The 19,851-nt window shown below is 38.7% G+C and overlaps 1 protein-coding gene across 2 annotated transcripts in view; it reads left to right on the top strand.

Annotated features, from left to right (window-relative positions):
- Positions 1–224: 224 nt before the first annotated feature.
- The window catches only part of DHX40 (DEAH-box helicase 40), a 34,853-nt gene continuing 15,226 nt past the window's right edge, over positions 225–19,851 (top strand). Inside the window, exons 1-11 of one of the 2 annotated variants that reach the window (XM_080922590.1) lie at positions 225–596; positions 1,392–1,559; positions 3,458–3,603; positions 6,094–6,213; positions 6,891–7,118; positions 7,614–7,680; positions 8,853–8,984; positions 12,851–12,950; positions 16,645–16,731; positions 16,856–17,038; positions 19,079–19,159. In XM_080922590.1, coding sequence (XP_080778716.1) covers positions 485–596; positions 1,392–1,559; positions 3,458–3,603; positions 6,094–6,213; positions 6,891–7,118; positions 7,614–7,680; positions 8,853–8,984; positions 12,851–12,950; positions 16,645–16,731; positions 16,856–17,038; positions 19,079–19,159 — 1,424 coding nt within the window. In that variant the 5' untranslated portion in view covers positions 225–484. Of the gene's footprint in view, positions 597–1,391; positions 1,560–2,440; positions 2,527–3,457; positions 3,604–6,093; positions 6,214–6,890; positions 7,119–7,613; positions 7,681–8,852; positions 8,985–12,850; positions 12,951–16,644; positions 16,732–16,855; positions 17,039–19,078; positions 19,160–19,851 lie in introns of those variants that run through there. The other variant, XM_080922589.1, reaches the window with a different exon arrangement.

Below are 19,851 nucleotides of genomic sequence, written 5' to 3'. Positions count from 1 at the left end.
GCTATAGAACTACAAGTTGGCTGTCAATTCAGTAACTATGTGTCTTGATTGAAAGATAGGATTGAAAGGTCACACTGTAGGATGGCTTTGGCTCCTGGGAAAGGGTCATTTCAACTGGTGTGTCTGGAGATAGACAAGACTTGTGGAGATGCTGTGACGACTAAGGTACGTGTTGCTCTGCCATATTTCACACTAGAAAAAAGATCCTGAACTGGCCTTCGAGCATTCAGGTGTGACTTCGCGGCTGGCAGAGGCACGTGGCAGTGGGCGGGACTCCGTGGGGGTGGGGCCTCGGGCTCCCAGGAGCGCGGGTCCCTGCGCGTCCAAGCAGACGCCGCCACGTCATCGAGCCGCTACCCCACCCCTCGCAGCCAGTCGCACGCGCGGAAGTAAACACCCGTACGTCATCAGGGCGCGCCCTCGCATTTCTCCTCCCATCTCCTCGGCTCCGTGGACGTGCTCGCTTCTTCTCCGGACCGGGTCTATGTCCCGGTTTCCCGCCGTCGCGGGCAGGGCGCCAAGGCGGCAGGAGGAGGGCGAGCGGCCAGTAGAGCTCCAGGAAGAGCGGCCGTCGGCTGTTCGCATCGCTGACAGAGGTGCGGTCTGCGGGACACTGTGCCAGCCGGCGGGAGTTATTTGCGGGGCGAAAAGTATATCTGTGGGTGGCAGAGGAGGTGGGGAGGAAGCTTAGATGTTCTTTTGGTCTTTTAAGCCTGACGGCGAACTTTGCGTCCAGTGAGCACTTTGGCTTAGAGGGGGGCGGTCCCAAACCCAAGTTGGGTGAGAACCTCGCTGGGGGGCAAGAAAGTGGACCCGAACGCCCAGATACCTTCTGCTGTTCTCCAGCTTCATAAAGCCTTTGTTCTCTACCCGTTCATCCCCCTCCCCTTCGTCGGGCCGCCAGCCTGCCTTTGGGTACGGTATGAAGGGAGCCCGTTTCCAGGAGCCAGTTTCCATGGTTACCCACCACTTGGCCTTCTGGGATATCAGTCACTCTGAACAGGGACCTAACTTGAACTGTGAATCAGAAGCAAATACAGGTGTCTTCTTATTCGTCTCAGAGTTGTTCCGCTGTGCTCAGGTTTTTGGTCTATTGTTTAATAAAATTGAGTTTAGTACTTCTAGGTAGGTATGCATACATACACATTGGCTTGTGCTCAAGTCCATTGAGTTACCCATCAACGACATTGAAGTTGTTTGATTTTACCAAAAAGTTATTCTGAGTTTATAAACTTTCACGTATGATTTGTACATTGCTGATGTAACTGAAAAGTCATAGATTGATCCTTCTCATTGTGTAATTCCTGTGTGTTCTTCTTTGAGGTCTGAGACATTGTCAGAGAGATCTTCTCAGCTGTTTTAATTGTACAATTATTTTTGTGTTGTTACAGAAGAGAAAGGATGCACTTCACAGGAGGGAGGAACAACTCCAACGTTTCCTATTCAGAAACAAAGAAAAAAGCTCATTCAAGCTGTGAGGGACAATTCATTCCTCATCGTTACTGGAAATACAGGAAGTGGTAAAACAACTCAACTCCCTAAATACCTTTATGAAGCAGGTAATTTTATTTTTGGATAAAACTGGAAGCACTAAGAAGAGAAAACTTCTTTAAGGTTTAATAAAAGTACTGTAGTGTGCAAATACCCATTGCTGCCTTGCTTGTCCAGATCCAGCTCCTTCTGTCTCCTTGTCTTTCTGGATTTATTTCAGGCTCTGGAATTGTTGGAGTGGGAGTCTAAATTACAACAATAATAATAATAGGAGGAGGCTGATCGTGGTGATGCACACTTTTAATCCCAGCACTTGGTAGGCAGAGTCAGGAGTATCTCTGAGTTTTGAGGCTAACATGGTTTATATAGTGAGTTCCAGGCCAACTATGGTTATATGATAAAGAAGAAAAGTAAAATGATGTTATTTTCTTTGTTAGGATAAGGTTATCTCATTAGACATTGAGAACAGAAACAACTGTGAAGTAGAGGGGTAGTTGATCTCAGTTGCTGACATATTTTTGCTGACATTTTATTTATTCTTCTTCAAGACCTTTATCAGGCAAATATTCTCAGATTCTACTAGACTCAAGCAAACAAATCACCAATAAAGTGCCTGTTTCATCAGTGTAACAGCATTCTCTTTCATAAGTTTGGAAAAGAGAAAATTATTTTGCATATGATTCATATCAAAATAAAAGTTAATTTTGGGGTGCTAGAGAAATGGCTCAGCAGATGAAGGCTCTTGCTACTTTTTCAGGGGACCAGAGTTTTGTTCCCAGCACCTACATTGGCAGTTCACAAATACCTATAACTAATTCCAGGGAACCTGACGCCCTCTTCTGGACTCCAAGGGACCTAAATGTGCACATTCAAGTACAGAGATATGCACCCTATACATAAATAAAAACATATCCTTTGAATTTTTAAATTTTTTTCTTTTTCTTTTTTCCTAAGACAAGGTTTCTCTGTTTAGCCATGGCTACCTGGGAACTCAGAGAGCCACCTGCCTGTGATTCCTGAGTTCTGGGATTAAAGGTGTGTGTTACCATTGCCTGGGAAGTTTTTAACTTTTTTTTTTTTTTTTTTTTTTGAGAATGGTCTACATATGCTGTTTGAGCTAGCCTCATAGTAACCTAATCCGACACATCCATCCTTATGATCTGTTAAGGCATACCATTATTTTACATGCCAGTAAGAAAGAAAGTGCTGCCAACTCTAATACATCTTCATTTGCAGAGACATTAAAATGTATACAAACATTTTTTTGTGTAAATGTGTAAACATCGTTTATTTAAATCCGATTTTACTTATATGTCAAAGAAAAGTTTAGGAAGTGTATGGTGATTTTTGCATTTCAGTTTTACTGTTCTTCCCTTAGGCTGGTACAGTACTTATGCCCATAGTATTAGCTACTTGGGAGGCAGAGCCAAGAGATGAGTAAAACTCAGAAGTTTGAAGTCAATATAATAGACAGATGAGATCTTGTCAAAAAGTAAAACTAACAAAAAACCCCCCAAACTTAGAGAATCCTTGGCTTACTCTTTAAATCTTTTAAAATTTGAAAAATAAGAACCTCAAACCCAATTAACATGTATATTTAGAATGGCTATGGTTGTTGTTTTTTTAAATTTCCTTTTATATACTGTCTATGTGTGTGTGAAGGCATATATGGGACACTGCATGTATAGGTCAGAGGATAACTTTAGGAAGTAGGTTCTTTCTTGCCTATATAGGATCTGGGGTGGAGCTCAGGTAACCAGGTAAGCATGTTTACCTACTGAGCTATCTTTCTGGTCTATGTGCATTTCTATTTTAAATTAATAGTAAGATTTTTTGATGTAAATTACTACAGTATGTTGCTGATTTGTAGAGTTTTCCTTTGGAAATATACCATTTGTTTTAATTTTAGTTCAGTGGGAAGAAACAATTGCTAACTAAACTTTGTTTATATTTCTGGTTTTAATAGGGTTCTCACAGCATGGTATGATTGGTGTGACTCAGCCACGAAAAGTAGCTGCCATATCAGTTGCTCAGAGGGTTGCTGAAGAAATGAAATGCACTTTGGGATCTAAAGTAGGATACCAAGTTCGTTTTGATGATTGCAGCTCCAAGGTATAAACATTTACAAGTATACATTTAAACTACCACAAACTTACACTCCAGCCCATATGTGTGTCTGTGATCTTGTAGATGCACATATGTGTTGAGGCCAGAGGACAACTTTGAGTGTTGTCCTCCAAGTGCCATATATATGATTTATTGTTTGTTTTTTGTTTTTGAGACAAGATCTCCCAATGGCCAAAACTCCCCAAGGCTAGCTCCTTCATAAAAAGAAAATAAAGGAGTTGGGGAAACAGGAAATGGCCGGGAGAGATAGCTCAGTTGGTAAAGTACCTGCCTGGGAAGCATGAGTTCAATCCCCAGAATCCACATGGAATAGTTTAATTTAGTTGTGTGTTTTGTTTTGACTTTTTATGAACATAAGTATTTTGCCTGCCACTGTCTGGTACCCGAGGAGTTTAAAAAAGGATCCCAGATCCCCTAGGCAACTCTTATAAAGGACAATCTTTAATTGGAGCTGGCTTATAGGTTCAAAGGTTCAGTCCATTATAATCAAAGTAGGAGCATGGCAGGATCCAGGCAGACACAGGGCTGGAGGAGCTGAGAGTGTCTCCTCTTGTTCAGAAGGCAGCTAGGAGAAGACTGACTTCTAGGGAGCTAGGATGAGGGTCTAAAAGCCCATGCTCACAGTGACACACCCACTGCAACAAGTTTATACCTCCAAATAGTACCATTTCTTGGGCCAAGTATATTCAAACCATGATAATGTTAATGTTTATTTTTCTTAAAGTACTTTTTAAAAAAATCATAGGTTCCTTGACATGTGGGTTGAAATTAAAAACAAAAATTATTTATTACTAGGGGCTGGAGAGATGGTTTGGTAGTTAAGAATAGTTGTTACTCTTACAAAGGATCTGGGTTCAATTTCCAGCATCTACATGATGGCTTACAGGCATCCATGACCCATCCAGGCACACGTGGTACACATATGCTTATACAAACAAAATATTCATATGCAGAAAGTAAGCAAATACATTTTAAAAACTTATTACTTTAAAAATCCATTTGTGTGGGTGTTTTTTTCTGCTTGTATGTCTGTGTACCACGTGTATGCTTGGTACAAAGGAAAGCCAGAAAAGGGCATTGGATTTCCTAGGATTGGAGTTAAAAATTGGTTGTGAATTGCCATGTGGGTGCAGGGAACCAAAACAGAGCCCTCTGCAAGAGCAGCAAATACTCTTAAACAGTGGTCCATCTCTTCAATCTCAGTGTTGGTTGCATTCATATTTAAATTTTGTTTTGTTGTAATAAAATGTACATAATAGGAACTTTACCATTTTAACTATACAATTCAATACTATCAGATACAGTCACAGTTTACAGTGTTGTATAACTATCACTATTAGTTTCAGAACTTTTATTTAAAAATCATTATGTTTATTCTTTACACACCAAAAAAACTTTGACTATTTCCATGCTACATTTTGTTTTACATGTACTTTATGATCTTTGTAAATAGTAAGATTTCAATGCATACTATCAAACCTTTAAAAAAAATCAAGTACCAACAAAAATATATTCATATATATTTACGCTACAGTGTATCTCTTTTTTTATATTATATATGCATTTTTAAAATAAAGTTGTAAGGAAACAAAATCTTGAACAGAAACTGTGTGTTCAGTCTTTGTAGGTCTGATCTCTCTCTATGAAGATGTCTAGTCAACGTATCCAAGTGTAATGACACAATAGTTTTACCTTGTGTCTTTTGCATAACCCTTAGCTGTTTTCAGTCTTTCCAGTGTATTTATTTGGTTTTCTTTACTGTGATAAAACACCTGCCAAGACTAACTTGGGGAGGAAAGAGTTATTTGTCTTAGAGCTTACAGAACATCTTTCCATGACTAGCTTGCTTTCCATAGAACTACGTAGGGCCTTGTGTCTCAGGAGGGCAGTGTTCACATCAATCATTAATCAAGAAAATGCCCATAGACATGTCGAGAGGCTAATCCTCGAAGACAGTTTCTAAGTTGAGAATTCTGCTTCCTAGGTGGCTGCAGTTCATATCAGGTTGACAAAAAGTAGCCAGCCTGTTCAGTGTTGTGTCTTAGTGTTCTTGAAGTCAGTGGGATGACGTGACAACTTAATGACAACTTAATAATAAAGGCAGGGAAGTTTCTTAAATTTTAGCTTGTTTGCCATGCTGTGCAAACAATAGAATCTAGGGCCTGTGCATGCTAGAGAATGCAAGCACTCTGCCATTGAAGTTTCCTTGTTATCTTGTCCATAAGTATTTATCTTGCTACATTCTGTGCCCTCTTTGTATCTTCTTATTGGCAGTTGTATCTCAGGATACTCCCTTAGTTCCTGTCTGTATAAGTGACATGTTTTATAGTTAGCCAGCCATCCTTGTTATACAGTTTTATGTTCTCATTTATGTAGATCTTGGTGATTTGATCTATGCATTTTGGAGTAGAGAAGTTTTGAGGTGGCGAAGTTTTGCAATGCTACAAGTTGATGTTCTCTGCTTTTATACATTAGGAAACAGCAATCAAATACATGACTGATGGATGTTTACTCAAACATATTTTGGGAGATCCAAATCTTAACAAATTTAGTGTCATTATTTTGGATGAAGCCCATGAAAGAACTTTAACTACAGTGAGTATTTTATTTATTTTTAATGAATGAGAAGTTCATTTGTGAGAATTGCCTTCTACATTTTAATCTGTTGAACTAGATCCCTTGGTTATAATTGCAGTCTCTTTTAAATAGTTCAGGACTGGCATGGTGGCACACACCTTTAACCCCAGTGTTCAGGAGGCAGAGGTAGGTAGATCTCTAAGAGTTTGAGGCCATTGTCTATAGAGGACTTCCAGGCCAGCCCATGCTATGTAGTGAGACCTTTTCTCAACAAACAGAATAGGTTCCATGGACTTGGGGTGTAGCTAAGTTGGTAGAGTTCCTGTTTAGCATGTACCAAGCTAAGGGTGTGATCCTCAACATCACAGACATGGGGATGATTGGTTGGTCCACTCCTTTAGTTCCAGGACTCATGAAATGGAAGCAGGAGAACTAAAAGTTCAACGTCCTTCTTGACTACATACTATTTTCAGGACAGCTCTGGGCTACTTAAAACTGTCTCAAAAATAAAATATTCCTGGTACTCAGGAAACAGAGGCAGGCAGATCTCTGTGAGCTGAGGACCAGCCTGGCTTACTTAGTGAGTTCTAAGTCAAACTGATCTAAATAGTGAGACCAGGCTTCAAAGATTAATAAATCAAATAAATAAAACAATAAAATGCTAGCATCTGTGGCTTACTAGCTTTTCCTTTCAGGATATCTTATTTGGTTTACTGAAGAAGCTGTTTCAGGATAAGTCTCCTAACAGGAAAGAGCATTTAAAGGTGGTGGTGATGTCAGCAACTATGGAGCTAGCCAAGCTCTCTGCATTCTTTGGAAATTGCCCCATATTTGATATACCTGGAAGACTCTATCCTGTCAGAGAGAAATTCTGCAATTTGATTGGCCCACGAGACAGAGAAAATACTGCATATATTCAAGCGGTATTACCTTGCAATCTTCTTTTATCTTTTGTGTGTGAGATTTCATTTACTTGGGTAATTTGGTAATTTATCTTGTTTTTATAAATTTCATTTATTATAGTGTGTATGTAATGTGTTGGGGGGGGAGTGTTCAGGTATGCCATGGCATGCATATGAAGGTTAGATGACAACTCTGTAACCTTTGTTGTCTCCATCTACTTTTATGTGGGTTCTAGAGATTAAAATGAGGTCATCAAGCTTGTGTGGCAAGCACCTTACCCTGAGCCACCTGGCTGCCCTTAATTCTTGTATATTATCAGTAGCCTTAGTGAATGCTAGGACTTTTTGTGAGCCTGTTGGTTTTTGTTTTTGTTCTTGGGGTTTTTTTTTTTTTTTGTTTGTTTGTTTTGTTTTTGTTTTTGTTTTTGTGGAGCAAGGGGATATGGTAGTTGAGGAATGAATATGTTATATCTGCATATCATTTTTGTATGGTTTTTGTTTGTTTGCTTGCTTTAGATTGTGAAAGTGACCATGGATATTCATTTGAATGAAATGGCTGGAGACATCTTAGTTTTTCTGACTGGTGAGCATGCCCTACTAGGTTTAATAATGTTTGTTATTTGTAAGCCAGATGTAGTGGTGGATGCTGCTAACACTAGAACTCTGGAGCATTCGGCAGAGGATTACTGCATGTTCTAGGATAGATAGAAGTATGTAGTTCAAGATTAGGCTGGACTATATGATAAGACTCTGTTCAAAAACAAGAAGGAACAACAACAAATAACCCTCAATAGATCAATAAATAAATAAGTAAATAAAATAATTTTGTGGTTTTTGAGACAAGATCTTTCTTGATATATTGCCCAGGCTGTTCTGAGAAAACAGGAACACATTACTGTGCCTGGTTAATGTCTTCCTTTTGTATGCAGGAAATATGGCACCAGAGTAGACTGCTACTTCTCCTAGGATGTGTGGACTCTGTTCAGCAGTTGCCTTATTTTTTTACGCTTCTCTGTTAGATAACAGGTATACACAATGTCAGGATTACCAGTAAGCAGGTGGGAACCACACTGCCCTTTCACTGAAAGAAATTAACTCTGCAAAGTGGGTTTGCTTGTTTGGTTTGTTTTGGTCTTTTGCCTACTGCACCCAGAGCTCTAACTTGGTTAAGTAAACCTGGTTCTGAATAATTAATTCTGTTATTCAAATGACATTACAACTGTCATTTCTTGAAGTGGTGAGATGACAGTATTGATAAGGTGTGGAGTCCATGCATTGCAGACAAGCTTGTAAAAGCTTTGGGGGATCAAAAATAGAAGAGTTACATTCAAGAGTAGCAAACCTTTGTAACTAGCTGCTTCTGAGGAGGATGAACCATTTCATTGTTGATGTCTGAAGTGAGACATTTAAACTATGTCTTTGCCTTTTGGAAGTTAAATTTCAAGTTTTTGAATTGTACCTGGATTCAGTATTTCCTGTACTGGTTTCCTCTGTGTGTGAGTGATTCAGTCCCCCTGAAACTTGGTGTTAGTGGCACAAATGGCTTGAAGACGATAAACACTTTTGTTTAGAAATCAGGAACATACTTCTGCTTAAACTTTGTCATTGAGGTTGGGGGCAAATCCTACATGCTTTTTTTTTCTTTAGATCAAAAGAATGATTTAGAATAAATAACTAATTTTAAACTGGACTTAAAAATAATTTTTTTTAACATTTGCAGTTCAGTTCCCCAAGCTTTCTAACTTCTCCTTTCAGGCCAGTTCGAGATAGAGAAGAGCTGTGAGCTGCTTTTTCAGATGGCGGAGTCTGTTGACTATGATTATGATGTACAAGACACCACACTGGATGGCTTGTTGATCCTGCCCTGTTACGGCTCCATGACAACAGGTAATTCCTTACTATGAAGGAAAACAGGACTGGTTGGTAAAGAGTTTTTTAAATGACTTTTTAAAACTCATGTATTCCTGTGTGTGTCTGTGTGAATATGTATGTGTACAGGCCTCTGGAGGCCAGCCAGGCTAGCAGGGGTAATTGCATACCTTAGCACCTTAGTTGCAAGCAGTTGTGAATTGCTTAATATGGGTGTTGGGAACCAATTTCTGGTCCAATCAAGAACAAGAGATTGTCTACTGAGTTATCTCTCTATCCCCCTTTAAAAATGTTTTTATTGAATTACTGTGTATATATTCAGAAAAATATATAGAACTTCAGTGTCTGGATCAAAAATTTTACAAACTGATCTCAGTTTTGTTGGCCTTAACCCAAATTATGAAGTAGAGCCATCATCCTTTAAGAAAACTGATTTTGTTTAAGATCCTTTCATGGTAATTTCGAGAACCTTGTTTCTCCTTTTTCATATTTTAAGAGTGGATTATGTGCTCTCTCAACAGAACAGAATTATTTATTGGGGGATTTTTTGAAATGAGTACTATAGTCTCTCAGCACTTAGTTTGCAGTGGCTCCAAAATTTATAGAAATCTTAAATATCTGGATGTGTCGTACATTAAACAGCATGGACTTTCTTTCTCTATGATCATGTATTTGGAATATGTGTGTATGTTTAAGGAGAATATGCAAACTTTTAGTATTTGGCTATAACAAATACTGTTGAATGAAACTTTATTCTGTAAAACCTTTTTATTGGATTAGATTTATTAAACTAAAAGGATGTTGTGACTGTAGAGATGGCTCAGTGGTTAAGAGACTGCCTTTTCAGAGGACCCTGGTTCAATTCCTAGCAACACATGGTGGCTCACGACTATGTAGCTCCAGCTCTAGATGATCAAGGCCTGTTTCTGGCCTCCTTGGACACTGAACACATGAGGTACACAGATATACATGCAAACAAAGCACCTGTACACATAAAAATAGTAATAATAATTTTTAAATTAAATAACTAAAAAGATGTTAACCAGAGACGGTTGTAATTTGACTAAATTAACAATTAACCACAGACCAGATGTTATTTTTGAAATCTTTTGTGATAGTAGATACTTGATAATAGATTAAATAGTGATCTCCATTTTAGATATTAAAGGCAATTCTCTTTCTTTCCTTTTTCTTTCTTTCTTTTTTTGTTTTTGAGACAAGATGTCTCTGTGTGGCCCTGGCTGTCCTGGAACTTGCTTTATAGACCAGGCTGGCCTGGAACTCAAGAGATCCACCTGCCCTTGCCTCCTGAGTGCTGGAATTCAAGGTGTATGCCAGCCACCACAGCCAGGGTTACAGGCAATTCTTAAAGTTCTCATTGTTTTCTGGACTTAAATAAATTTTGGGGACAATAAATTCAGAGCTCATGATGAAGACCCAAGAGTGGTAGCATACACCTGATCCCAGTGACTGCTCTTTTTCTGAGGCTGGAAGAGCAGTCAATACTCTTAACTGCTGAGCCATCTCTCCAGCCCTGAGAATGTTTCTTAAGGTTTGTATTTTAACTTGCTGTTTCCTTAACAGTATTTGTTTCGAGAGGCCTTAGACTTACTTGCCACTTCCATGATTGGCTCTTGAGAGTCTTTCCAGTTCTTTCTTGCTCCTGAGCTTATGTCTCTTGGGCCTTGTAAGTCAGCTTTCTGGTATGTACATTTATTGTCCCAGATTTTCCAACCCAAGGTGTACACCACCACACTTGACTCTTCACCATGGGTTCTGAATCTATTTATTAAAGATTTATGTATTTTATGAGTACACTCGCTGTCTTCATGCACACCAGAAGAGGGCATCAGATCCTATTACAGATGGTTGTGAGCCACCATGTGGTTGCTGGGAATTGAACTCAGGACCTCTGGAAGAGCAGTCAGTGCTTTTAACTGCTGAGCCATCTCTCCAGCCCCAGTTTCTGAATTTATTAGTCACAAAAAAAAATTAAGTCCAGAAAACTTGTAGAGGTCTTTTTTTTCCCTCTATCCCTGATTTTGTGTGTGTTGTATGTCTCTCTCTGTGTATGTACCTCTCTCTTGCTCTGTTTGTGTGTGTGTGTGAGAGAGAGAGAGGGAGGGAGGGAGAATTAAGTTATTCTATGCTCTGCTAATTTATTTTCTATGATTTAATTTGCCATCCAGCTTCAGTGGTAAACATACCTTTCAAAAGCATACTTCTGGTTCTACCATGTCTCCAAGATATGATCATCTTTATTTCTGAGTATATGTAATTTTCTGTGTTCATGTATATATCTATGTGATGGAGTTTTATGACTGAGTGTGGTTATAGCTATCAGAGGTTTTGGGCTAATTGTTCTTTTTACTGCTTTCATGGGAAAGCTATTGCTGATCTATTATGAACATAATAATTATTCTAGTAGTTTTAGAAGTGCAAAAGAGGCATTGAGGTGAAATTGATGAAGTATTGAGTGAAATGCTGGGAGGTTAGATGAGGAAGAGAGATCCTAGATGCCTGGGATCTGCCCCTTCTTTAAAGATTTTTCTTAAACATTGATTTTTATTATTTTTAATTATGAATATGTCTCTGGGTATGTGCACATTATTGTTGGTGCCTGCAGAGGTAATGTGTCCAGATAGAGTAGTCGTTGCAAGCAGTTCATTATAAGCTGCCAGATATGGGTGTTTGGGAGAAGAGTATACACTCTCAAGACATGCACCATCTCTGCATCTTGTGGGTTCTTCCAGTTCTTTTTAGTCTGGTTACTTCACTGCACTTTTTTTCTGTATTGTTGTTTCTGTGGGTATTGGGGACACTTTTATAACCTTGTTTCTTTACACTGTTGTCATGGCTTGGTGATATAAACATATTACTTGAGTGTAAAGAGATGAAGAAGCATTTCTTGGTTGTGGCTTATAGAAAGATTTTTACACTGATGTGTATCTGGGTTTGATGAATGGGTAAAACAAATAAGAAGGTACTGTAAGACAAGGTCTTATTATGTATCCTAAGCTGGTCTTGAACTGGGATCCTTCTGATGTTCTCCTGAGTAGTGGGTTTATAGGTGTGAAACACCACATGCTGATCAAGGCAGATCTTTTCTATTCACTCTTTTTTCTGCATTAGCAGTGGTATTGTCTATTAAATGAATATCTTAAAATGTCTTTCCAGTTGAGACATCTAATATTCTCTGTCAGTGTGAACAGGTGCTATGCAGTCTGTTCTAAGAGTACACGAAGTGGCTCTTTGACCTATGCTTAGCAACCACCTATTACCTTACTGTAGGAGATATTTTTATAATTATGTGTAAATATATGTTTGGTTGTGTGCAAGTGTGAAGCAGGTACATGAGAAGTTCAGAGGGGCTGTCGGATCCTTTTAGCTGAAGTCACAGGCTGTTGGGACTCTGGAACTGACATGGTGCCGGGATCCAAGTTCGGGTCCTCCACAGAGCAGTAAGTCTACTCATCTCTAAGACATTTCTCCAGCTGGATTTAAAATCTTCAAAGTGGAACAGTTTTAGTTTTTGTCATTACTGTTTATATTCCAGATTATTTAAGAGGTGATAAACTAAGTGTAATGTCACACAACTTTAAATCCAGCCCCCAGGAGGCAAAGGTAGGCAGATTTCTAAGTTTGAGGTCAGCACAGTAGGACAGCCAGGAGTACACAGGAAATAGAAAGAATGTGTGTGTGGTGTGTATGTGTGGAAGGGGAGGAATGGGGTTGGAGGGTGGGAGTGTGGGGGGGTGTGGAGGAGGAGGGGAGAGAGGGAAACGACAGTATAACTTGTAATGAAAAGAAATCAATTATTTTAAAGCTTGATGTCCACAAGAGCATGTTTTAAACTAGCCTTTTCCCCTCTGTATATATTTTAGATCAACAAAGGAGAATATTTTTGCCACCTCCACCTGGAATTAGAAAATGTGTTATATCCACCAATATTTCTGCAACATCTTTGACAATAGATGGGATCAGGTACAACTTTTTCAAGTCTTTTATTTGTGTGTGTGTGTGTGCTAGCAGAGGTCAGATGACAGCTTAAGGATGTTGGATCTTGCCTTCCACCATGTGGCACTAGAACTGAATTCAAGTGGCCAGACTTGCATACAAGTGTCTTTACCCACTGAGCTGTCTTGTTGGCTCAGGTTTAAGAACTTTTGTAAGTTCTCTGCGAGTAAGGCAATCATTTGGTTAGCTGTAAATCATTACAGACTTTGCAAACTTGTGTTCTTCACTAACTCACTTGGCCCCTGTTGTTTAGTGTTTCTTAAGTGTATTTTCAGAGTGCAAACACACAGAGGCTAGAGGACAGTGTATGTCCTCTTCTGTTACTCACACTATTCCTTTTGAGGCAGGGTTTCTCACTGAACCTAAAGATACTGTTTTTCATCTAGGCTGACAGCCAACAAACCCCATTAATCTCTGTCTCTGCCTGCTCTGCTAGAGTTACAGGCATGCCAGGACCATGCCTGGCTCGTTACGTGGGTGTTAGGTCAGAATGCCAGTGTCCACAATAGTACAGCAGGTGCTCTCAACTGCTGATCTCTTTCCAGTCTCTTGCTCACCTTTTTTTTTTTTTTTTTTTTTTTTTTTTTTTTAGACATTTGGGTCTCATTGTGTAGACCTGACTGACCTGGAGCTCATATGTAGACCAGGCTGGCCTCAAATTTAAATCTGCCTGCCTTTGCCTCCTAGGTGTTGTGATTAAAAGTATGCACCACCATACCTAGCTCACCTTTCATTTTTTATAATTACTGAATGCTTTAAATGAGAAATGGAGTAGAAAACATACTCTGAATTGTGTATTCCTTATAATTACTTGGTAAGTCGAGGTATTTTTTCCTAAATATAAGATAATACTTATAATGCTTTGTAGATTTCAGCCAGCTGTTGTTCTAACTATCATATTAATGTGGACCTTGCATAATCTGATACACCTGTCTATCTTCCAGCCCAATTTGGTAATTTTTTTTCCATGTAATGTTTAGGTGGAAGCAGTGTTTCTTACTTTTCACTTCCTTGTGAAACTCAATTATGGTTGGTATAAGTGTCTATTATTTTGGATGTAATCAATAATGTAGACCGATTTTGAGAAAAATGAGAGTCACCTGCAAAGTTCATTTCTGGATTCATAACTAATGTGAGATTCTTTCAGGCCTCTGAGCCACACCCCTTTCTGATACTCCAGTGTATTATCCAGTGTATTTTATATCCTTAACTAAGTCTGTCTGCCTACCACACAAAAGCCAGACCACAGTCTTTAAGACTCAATTATATTTCTTTTGAGTCAATAAGTAGAGAGAAATTACATTTCTTTTACTTAAAAAAAAAAAAAAAAAAAAAAAAAAAGGTTAAATGCTGGAGAGATAGCTTAAGCATACATGCTGTTCTTCTGGAGGACCTGGGCTCAATTCCTACCTACCACATGACAAGTCAAAACTGCTTGTAACTCCAGTTTCATGGGAAGGACTCTGAAGGTACCAGAAACATATGTGGTACACGGACATACATGCAGACACAACACACACACACACACACACACACAGAGAGAGAGAGAGAGAGAGACAGAGACAGAGAGACACAGAGAGACAGAGATAGACAGACGGAAGGACAGACGGATAGATAGACAGATTTAAAAGAGTATTTGCTGTGACTGCAGGGGACCTGGTTTCTATTCCCAGCATTCATATGGTAACTCAAAACTGTGTGATCTCTAGTTCCAGGGGTTCTGATGCCATTTTCTGGCTGCTGTGGACACTGCATTCATATGGTGTGCACACACATGTGCATGAAAAAAAATGTTAAAAATAAAAATAGGACTGGAGAGATGGCACTGACTGCTCTTCCAGAGGTCCTGAGTTCAGTTCCCAGCAACCACATGGTGGCTCACAACCATCTGTAATGGGATCTGATGCTGTCTTCTGGTGTGTCTGAAGACAGTGACAGTGTACCCACATATATCAAAATAAATAAATCTTTTTAAAAAAGAAATATAAATAATAGTTTCTTATTCAGGTGAGTAGGAATGCATCTAATTCTAGCATTCAGGAGGCAGAGGCAGGAAGATTTTAAGTTCAAGGCCATACTGAGCTACATAGTAACTACAGAGTCCCCCTGGGCCATATAGTAAAATCTTATACCAAAAATAAACTACAAATAAATATACAAATTTTTTTATTGGATATTCTCCACATTTACAGTTCAGATGGTATCCCTTTTTCCCAGTCCCATTCTCTCTTCCCCTATCATTGCCTCCATGAAGGTGCTCCCTCTCCCAACAACCCTCTCCCACCTCAGCACCTTGGTGTTGCCCTACACTGTGAAAATGAGCCTTTACTGGACCAAAGGCCTCTCCTCCCATTGATGTCAGACAATGCCGTCCTCTGGTGCATATGCACCTGGGGCCATGGGTCTTTCCATGCGAACTCAATGGTTGGTGTGTTAGTCCCTGGGAGCTGTGGTGGGTTTGGTTAGTTGATAATTTTGTTCTTCCCAAATGTGTAAAATTTAAAAGAAAAAAAAATAGTGATTTTTTTAAAAAAATAAAAGTGTTAGTAGAAAACTAGAGTACATTGACTTGTGTGATTTTATGTTTCCCATATGGGCAAAAGCCTTTAGAATGTTGTTTTATAAAATGGTAGACTTGATACTTTTCCTCACTTAACTCTTTACATATTCTACATTGACTTAAAATGGAATGCTAAAGAATTAGATTGTGAATCTGTTACAACAGTTTATAGGTGAGTATGAACCCTGTTTAATAACTTTAAAAATAGACATTTAAAATTTTAACACATTTACAGTTTTGTGTATTACTGCTATCCAGTTTGAAAATATTTGATCATCCAAAATAAAACTCTTTACCCACTGAGCCATCTTGCTGGCTCTGAATCTGTTAGGTTTTGTTTTTATTTATGTATATTGGTGTTTTGCCTATGTTTATGTATGTGTATCTCATGCTGGAATGACAGGTGGTTGTGAGTCTCCATGTGAGTGCTGGGGTCCAAACCCTAATCCTCTAGAACAGAAGCATATCTTAACTGGTCTGTACTTGAGAATGAAATTGCTAGATCATATGGTAATTCTCTTTTAGCTTTTGGAAGAGTGAGTGGCCAAAACATTTCCCTTATTACCACCACTATTTTGTAGGGATCTTACTGTACCATCCATCGGCTATGTATGAGGAGTCCACAGAATCCATTTCGTGTGTGTGTGTGTGTGTGTGTGTGTGTGTGTGTGTGTGTGTGTACATGCAAAGATCAAGGACTACTTGTCCCAGCCTGGTTCTAAAAATAGAAATCAGGTCATCTGGCTTGTTGGCATGTGCCTTTACTCTAAGCAACCTCAGCAACCTGACTTTCAAATTATATATTTAACGTAAACAATGCAGTAAATATTAAGGTGGAAAGGGAGAGTCTGAAGTGTTTAAAAGTCACAAATTCAGGGGCTGGAGAGAGGTTAGTGGCTAAGAGCACTGCCTGCACTTCACGTGGTGGATCATAACTGTGTTAACTTCATTTCTAGAAGATTCACTGCCTTTGTGGACAATAGACATGCATGTGGTGCACAGTAAAAAGTGCACTGGGAAACGCTTCTACATATAAAATAAAAGTAAAATCAGCACACCTCAGCTTACTTGCTAACATTTATCTTGCTTTCATTTTCTTAGATATGTGGTGGATGGAGGCTTTGTGAAGCAATTAAATCACAACCCAAGATTAGGGCTGGACATTTTGGAGGTGGTTCCTATTTCAAAGTAAGTCTCTATTTAACTTTTCAACTCTAACAGTTAGCTGGTTAGAGTATTTGTACTTGGTTTGAGTGTTGGAAGTAAATTATTCACAAAACGGTTTTGGAACTGTTTTTGCTTTCTTCTGTAGAAGTGAAGCATTACAACGAAGTGGCCGAGCTGGCAGGACTGCCTCAGGAAAATGCTTTAGGATTTATAGTAAAGATTTTTGGAACCAGTGCATGCCTGATCATGTGATCCCGGAGATTAAGAGAACTAGTTTGACATCTGTAGTTCTGACATTAAAGTGCCTTGCCATACATGATGTCATAAGGTATGTGGGCAACCCTGAAAGAACTATGGCTAGAATGGAAGAAGCCTGGTTATTTCTCAGAAGTTGTTTTGTATTATTTGACTGATGTGTTCCTGAGAATTGAAACAAACCTATTTCCAGGGTTGGTCCTCATGTTGGCTGCTTTTCAACTAAACCAAAAATGTTAATCCACCTAAGATAAAATTAAGTATTTTAGCCATTTTAAAGTATACAGTTCAAATTGTTGTTAGTAGATGCGCAATGTTTCATGACCATTGCCACTTTCAAATTTCAGAACATTTCCACCAGCCTCAAACCGCTGTGATTTAAGACTGAGGAATCCAGAAGTAAATAGTATTTAACTACTACTTGCCTTTGAGTGTTTTTGGAATTTTTGTTTTAACTGTTCTATCACTTTATTGAGATTTGAGCCTCTGCTCATTCTTGTGAGCTAACCCCTGATGCCTGGGCCAGTGCTCTAGCCACTTTGCTTATATTTAAACTTTGGCTTTATTGAGGCCTTTTTATGCAGATGTTTATTTGACTAATTTTAGTGAACACTTTTGTTTTGTTTGGAGACAGGATTCCACTATAACTCTGTCTGTTCTAGAATTTACTATGTAGACCATGTTGGTCTCAAACTTACAGAAATCTGCCTGTCTCTGCCTCCTGAGTGCTGGGATTAAAAAGTGTACACCACTATGCCTGACTTCACCACTGTTAATTTTTAACGTAAGGCATGTGACTAATTTTATTGGCAAGTGTTTTTAGAGTCATATTTACAGGTACATGCCTTTTTTTGTGTGTCAGTTTGAGTCAGGGCCTCACTATATCGCCCTGGCTGTCCTGGAACTCACTATGTATACTATACAGGCTTCAGCCACCCGCCTGTCTTGCCTCTTGAGTGCTGTGTTTATGGGCAAGCTCGACTCTTAGGAAGCCAATTTAGATGGTTTCAAGTAAAACTAGAGATGTTTTTCTTAAGGCAAAGTCTTTATGTATTTTTGGCTGGCCTACAACATGCTATATAGACCAGGCTGGCCTTAATCATATAGCGGTCCTCTTGACTATGACTTCCAGGTACTGGTATTATAGGTGTGCAGCACCTTATCTGTCTCAAGACTGGAGATTCTCTTATTGAGAATACAGAGGAAAACGTAAAATTATACCAATGAAATAACAAGTCATTGAAAGATTCAAGTGATCAAACAGGTTTGAAACTTTTAGGTTAATCTAGATTTAAAAACAGTTGTTATATCTATACATTAGAAAAGAAGAATGAATATTTTTATATTTTTGGTTATGAGTCTAGCCTTTAATGGCTAAGCCATCTCTCCAGTCCAAGAATGAATATTCTTGTTAGTTCATTTTAAATTGCTTGTCTGTAACTGTTACTATTTTCTTGCTTTAAATTTTTTATTAATTTTTAAAAAATTTTATATATGTGGTATTTTGCCCACATATAAATGTGTGCACCACTGACTGCTCTTCCAGGGGTGGGTCCTGAGTTCAGTCCCCAGCAACCACATGGTGGCTCACAACCATCTGTAATAGGATCCAGTGCTCTCTTCTGGTGTGTCTGAAGACAGTGACCGTGTACTCATAAACATAAAATAAAATAAAATTTTAAAACCTTATAAAAAAAGTTAGGAATAATGGTAGTGTCCCATTCAGCCAAGGATAATAAAAAGATATACATTTTGAATGAGAGGAATGTGATTCAGAAAAATCAGTTTTCTTGGTGATAGAATATTTTCAAGGAGAGGAGGACTTGAAAAATGGAGCTAGGACTGGGTGTGGTGGTGCACTACTTTAATCCCAGCACTTCAGAGGCAGAGGCAGGTTGACTCAGAGTTTGAGGCCAGCCTGGTCTACACAATGAGTACTAGGACAACCAAGGGCTAAGAAAGACCTGTCTCAAAAAGAAGACAAAACAGAATGGAAAAAGACACAAAGAAAATGAAGTGTAGAAGTGAAATTTTTAAAGGAAGTTTCTATGAAGGATGTTAAAAGTCCTGCTATGACTCATCCTGACTTTCTACTATTTATTTAAATGCACAGGTTTCCATATTTGGATCCACCTAATGAGAGACTTATTTTGGAAGCACTTAAACAGCTTTACCAGTGTGATGCTATTGACAGGTAAAAACACAATCCAAACATATGTTAGTCTTTTTGTTTGTAGCTATGTAGCTCAAGCTGGCCTGGAATCATAATCCTCCTGCCTCAGCTTTTTAAGTACAGGTGGAATTACAGGTGTGAGGTTGTGCTTCTGGCTTGTCCATTTGTTTTTTTTAAGATGGGTCCTAAGTGTTTAACAGTAGAAAGCAATTTATTTCAATGTGAATGAATTGTTTTATATAAAATTAAAGTCTGTCCTTGGTCTTTGTTCACCACAGTTCTTACTCAAACACTGTAAAGACAAAATGTAAAGACATTTTTCTTGTAGTTAGACATGGCAGTGCATGCCTACAATGTATAATCTCAGTACCTGGGAGCCTAAGGCTGACATTTGAAATGCTGGGAGGGAAAAAAAATCCCTCAAACAGCAAGAAAGTTCTGTAAACAAGGAGAAGAAATGAAACCTTTTTAAAAAGCCAAACTAAAGCAGCCTCGGCACTACTGTTTAATGTGGTTTCAGTTGGGAAGTCTATTAATATTGTTTCAGTGTCGAGCACTCTTCTAGCTACATAAAGATGCTAAGTACACTTTATTGTCAGGAAGTCGATGATTATTACTCCTTCATTTCTTCAAGGACCTCTCTGATCTCTGGAATGTTTGTAGTTTTATAGAACTGTCTTCTGTCTTATCGAGTAGATTTTTGGATGTGTTAA

The sequence above is a fragment of the Micromys minutus genome (assembly GCF_963924665.1).
Source record: "Micromys minutus genome assembly, chromosome: 10".
In the NCBI taxonomy this organism is placed as follows: domain Eukaryota; kingdom Metazoa; phylum Chordata; class Mammalia; order Rodentia; family Muridae; genus Micromys; species Micromys minutus.
Note: the sequence above shows the minus strand (reverse complement) of the source record. Positions and strands in the feature narration are given on the sequence as shown.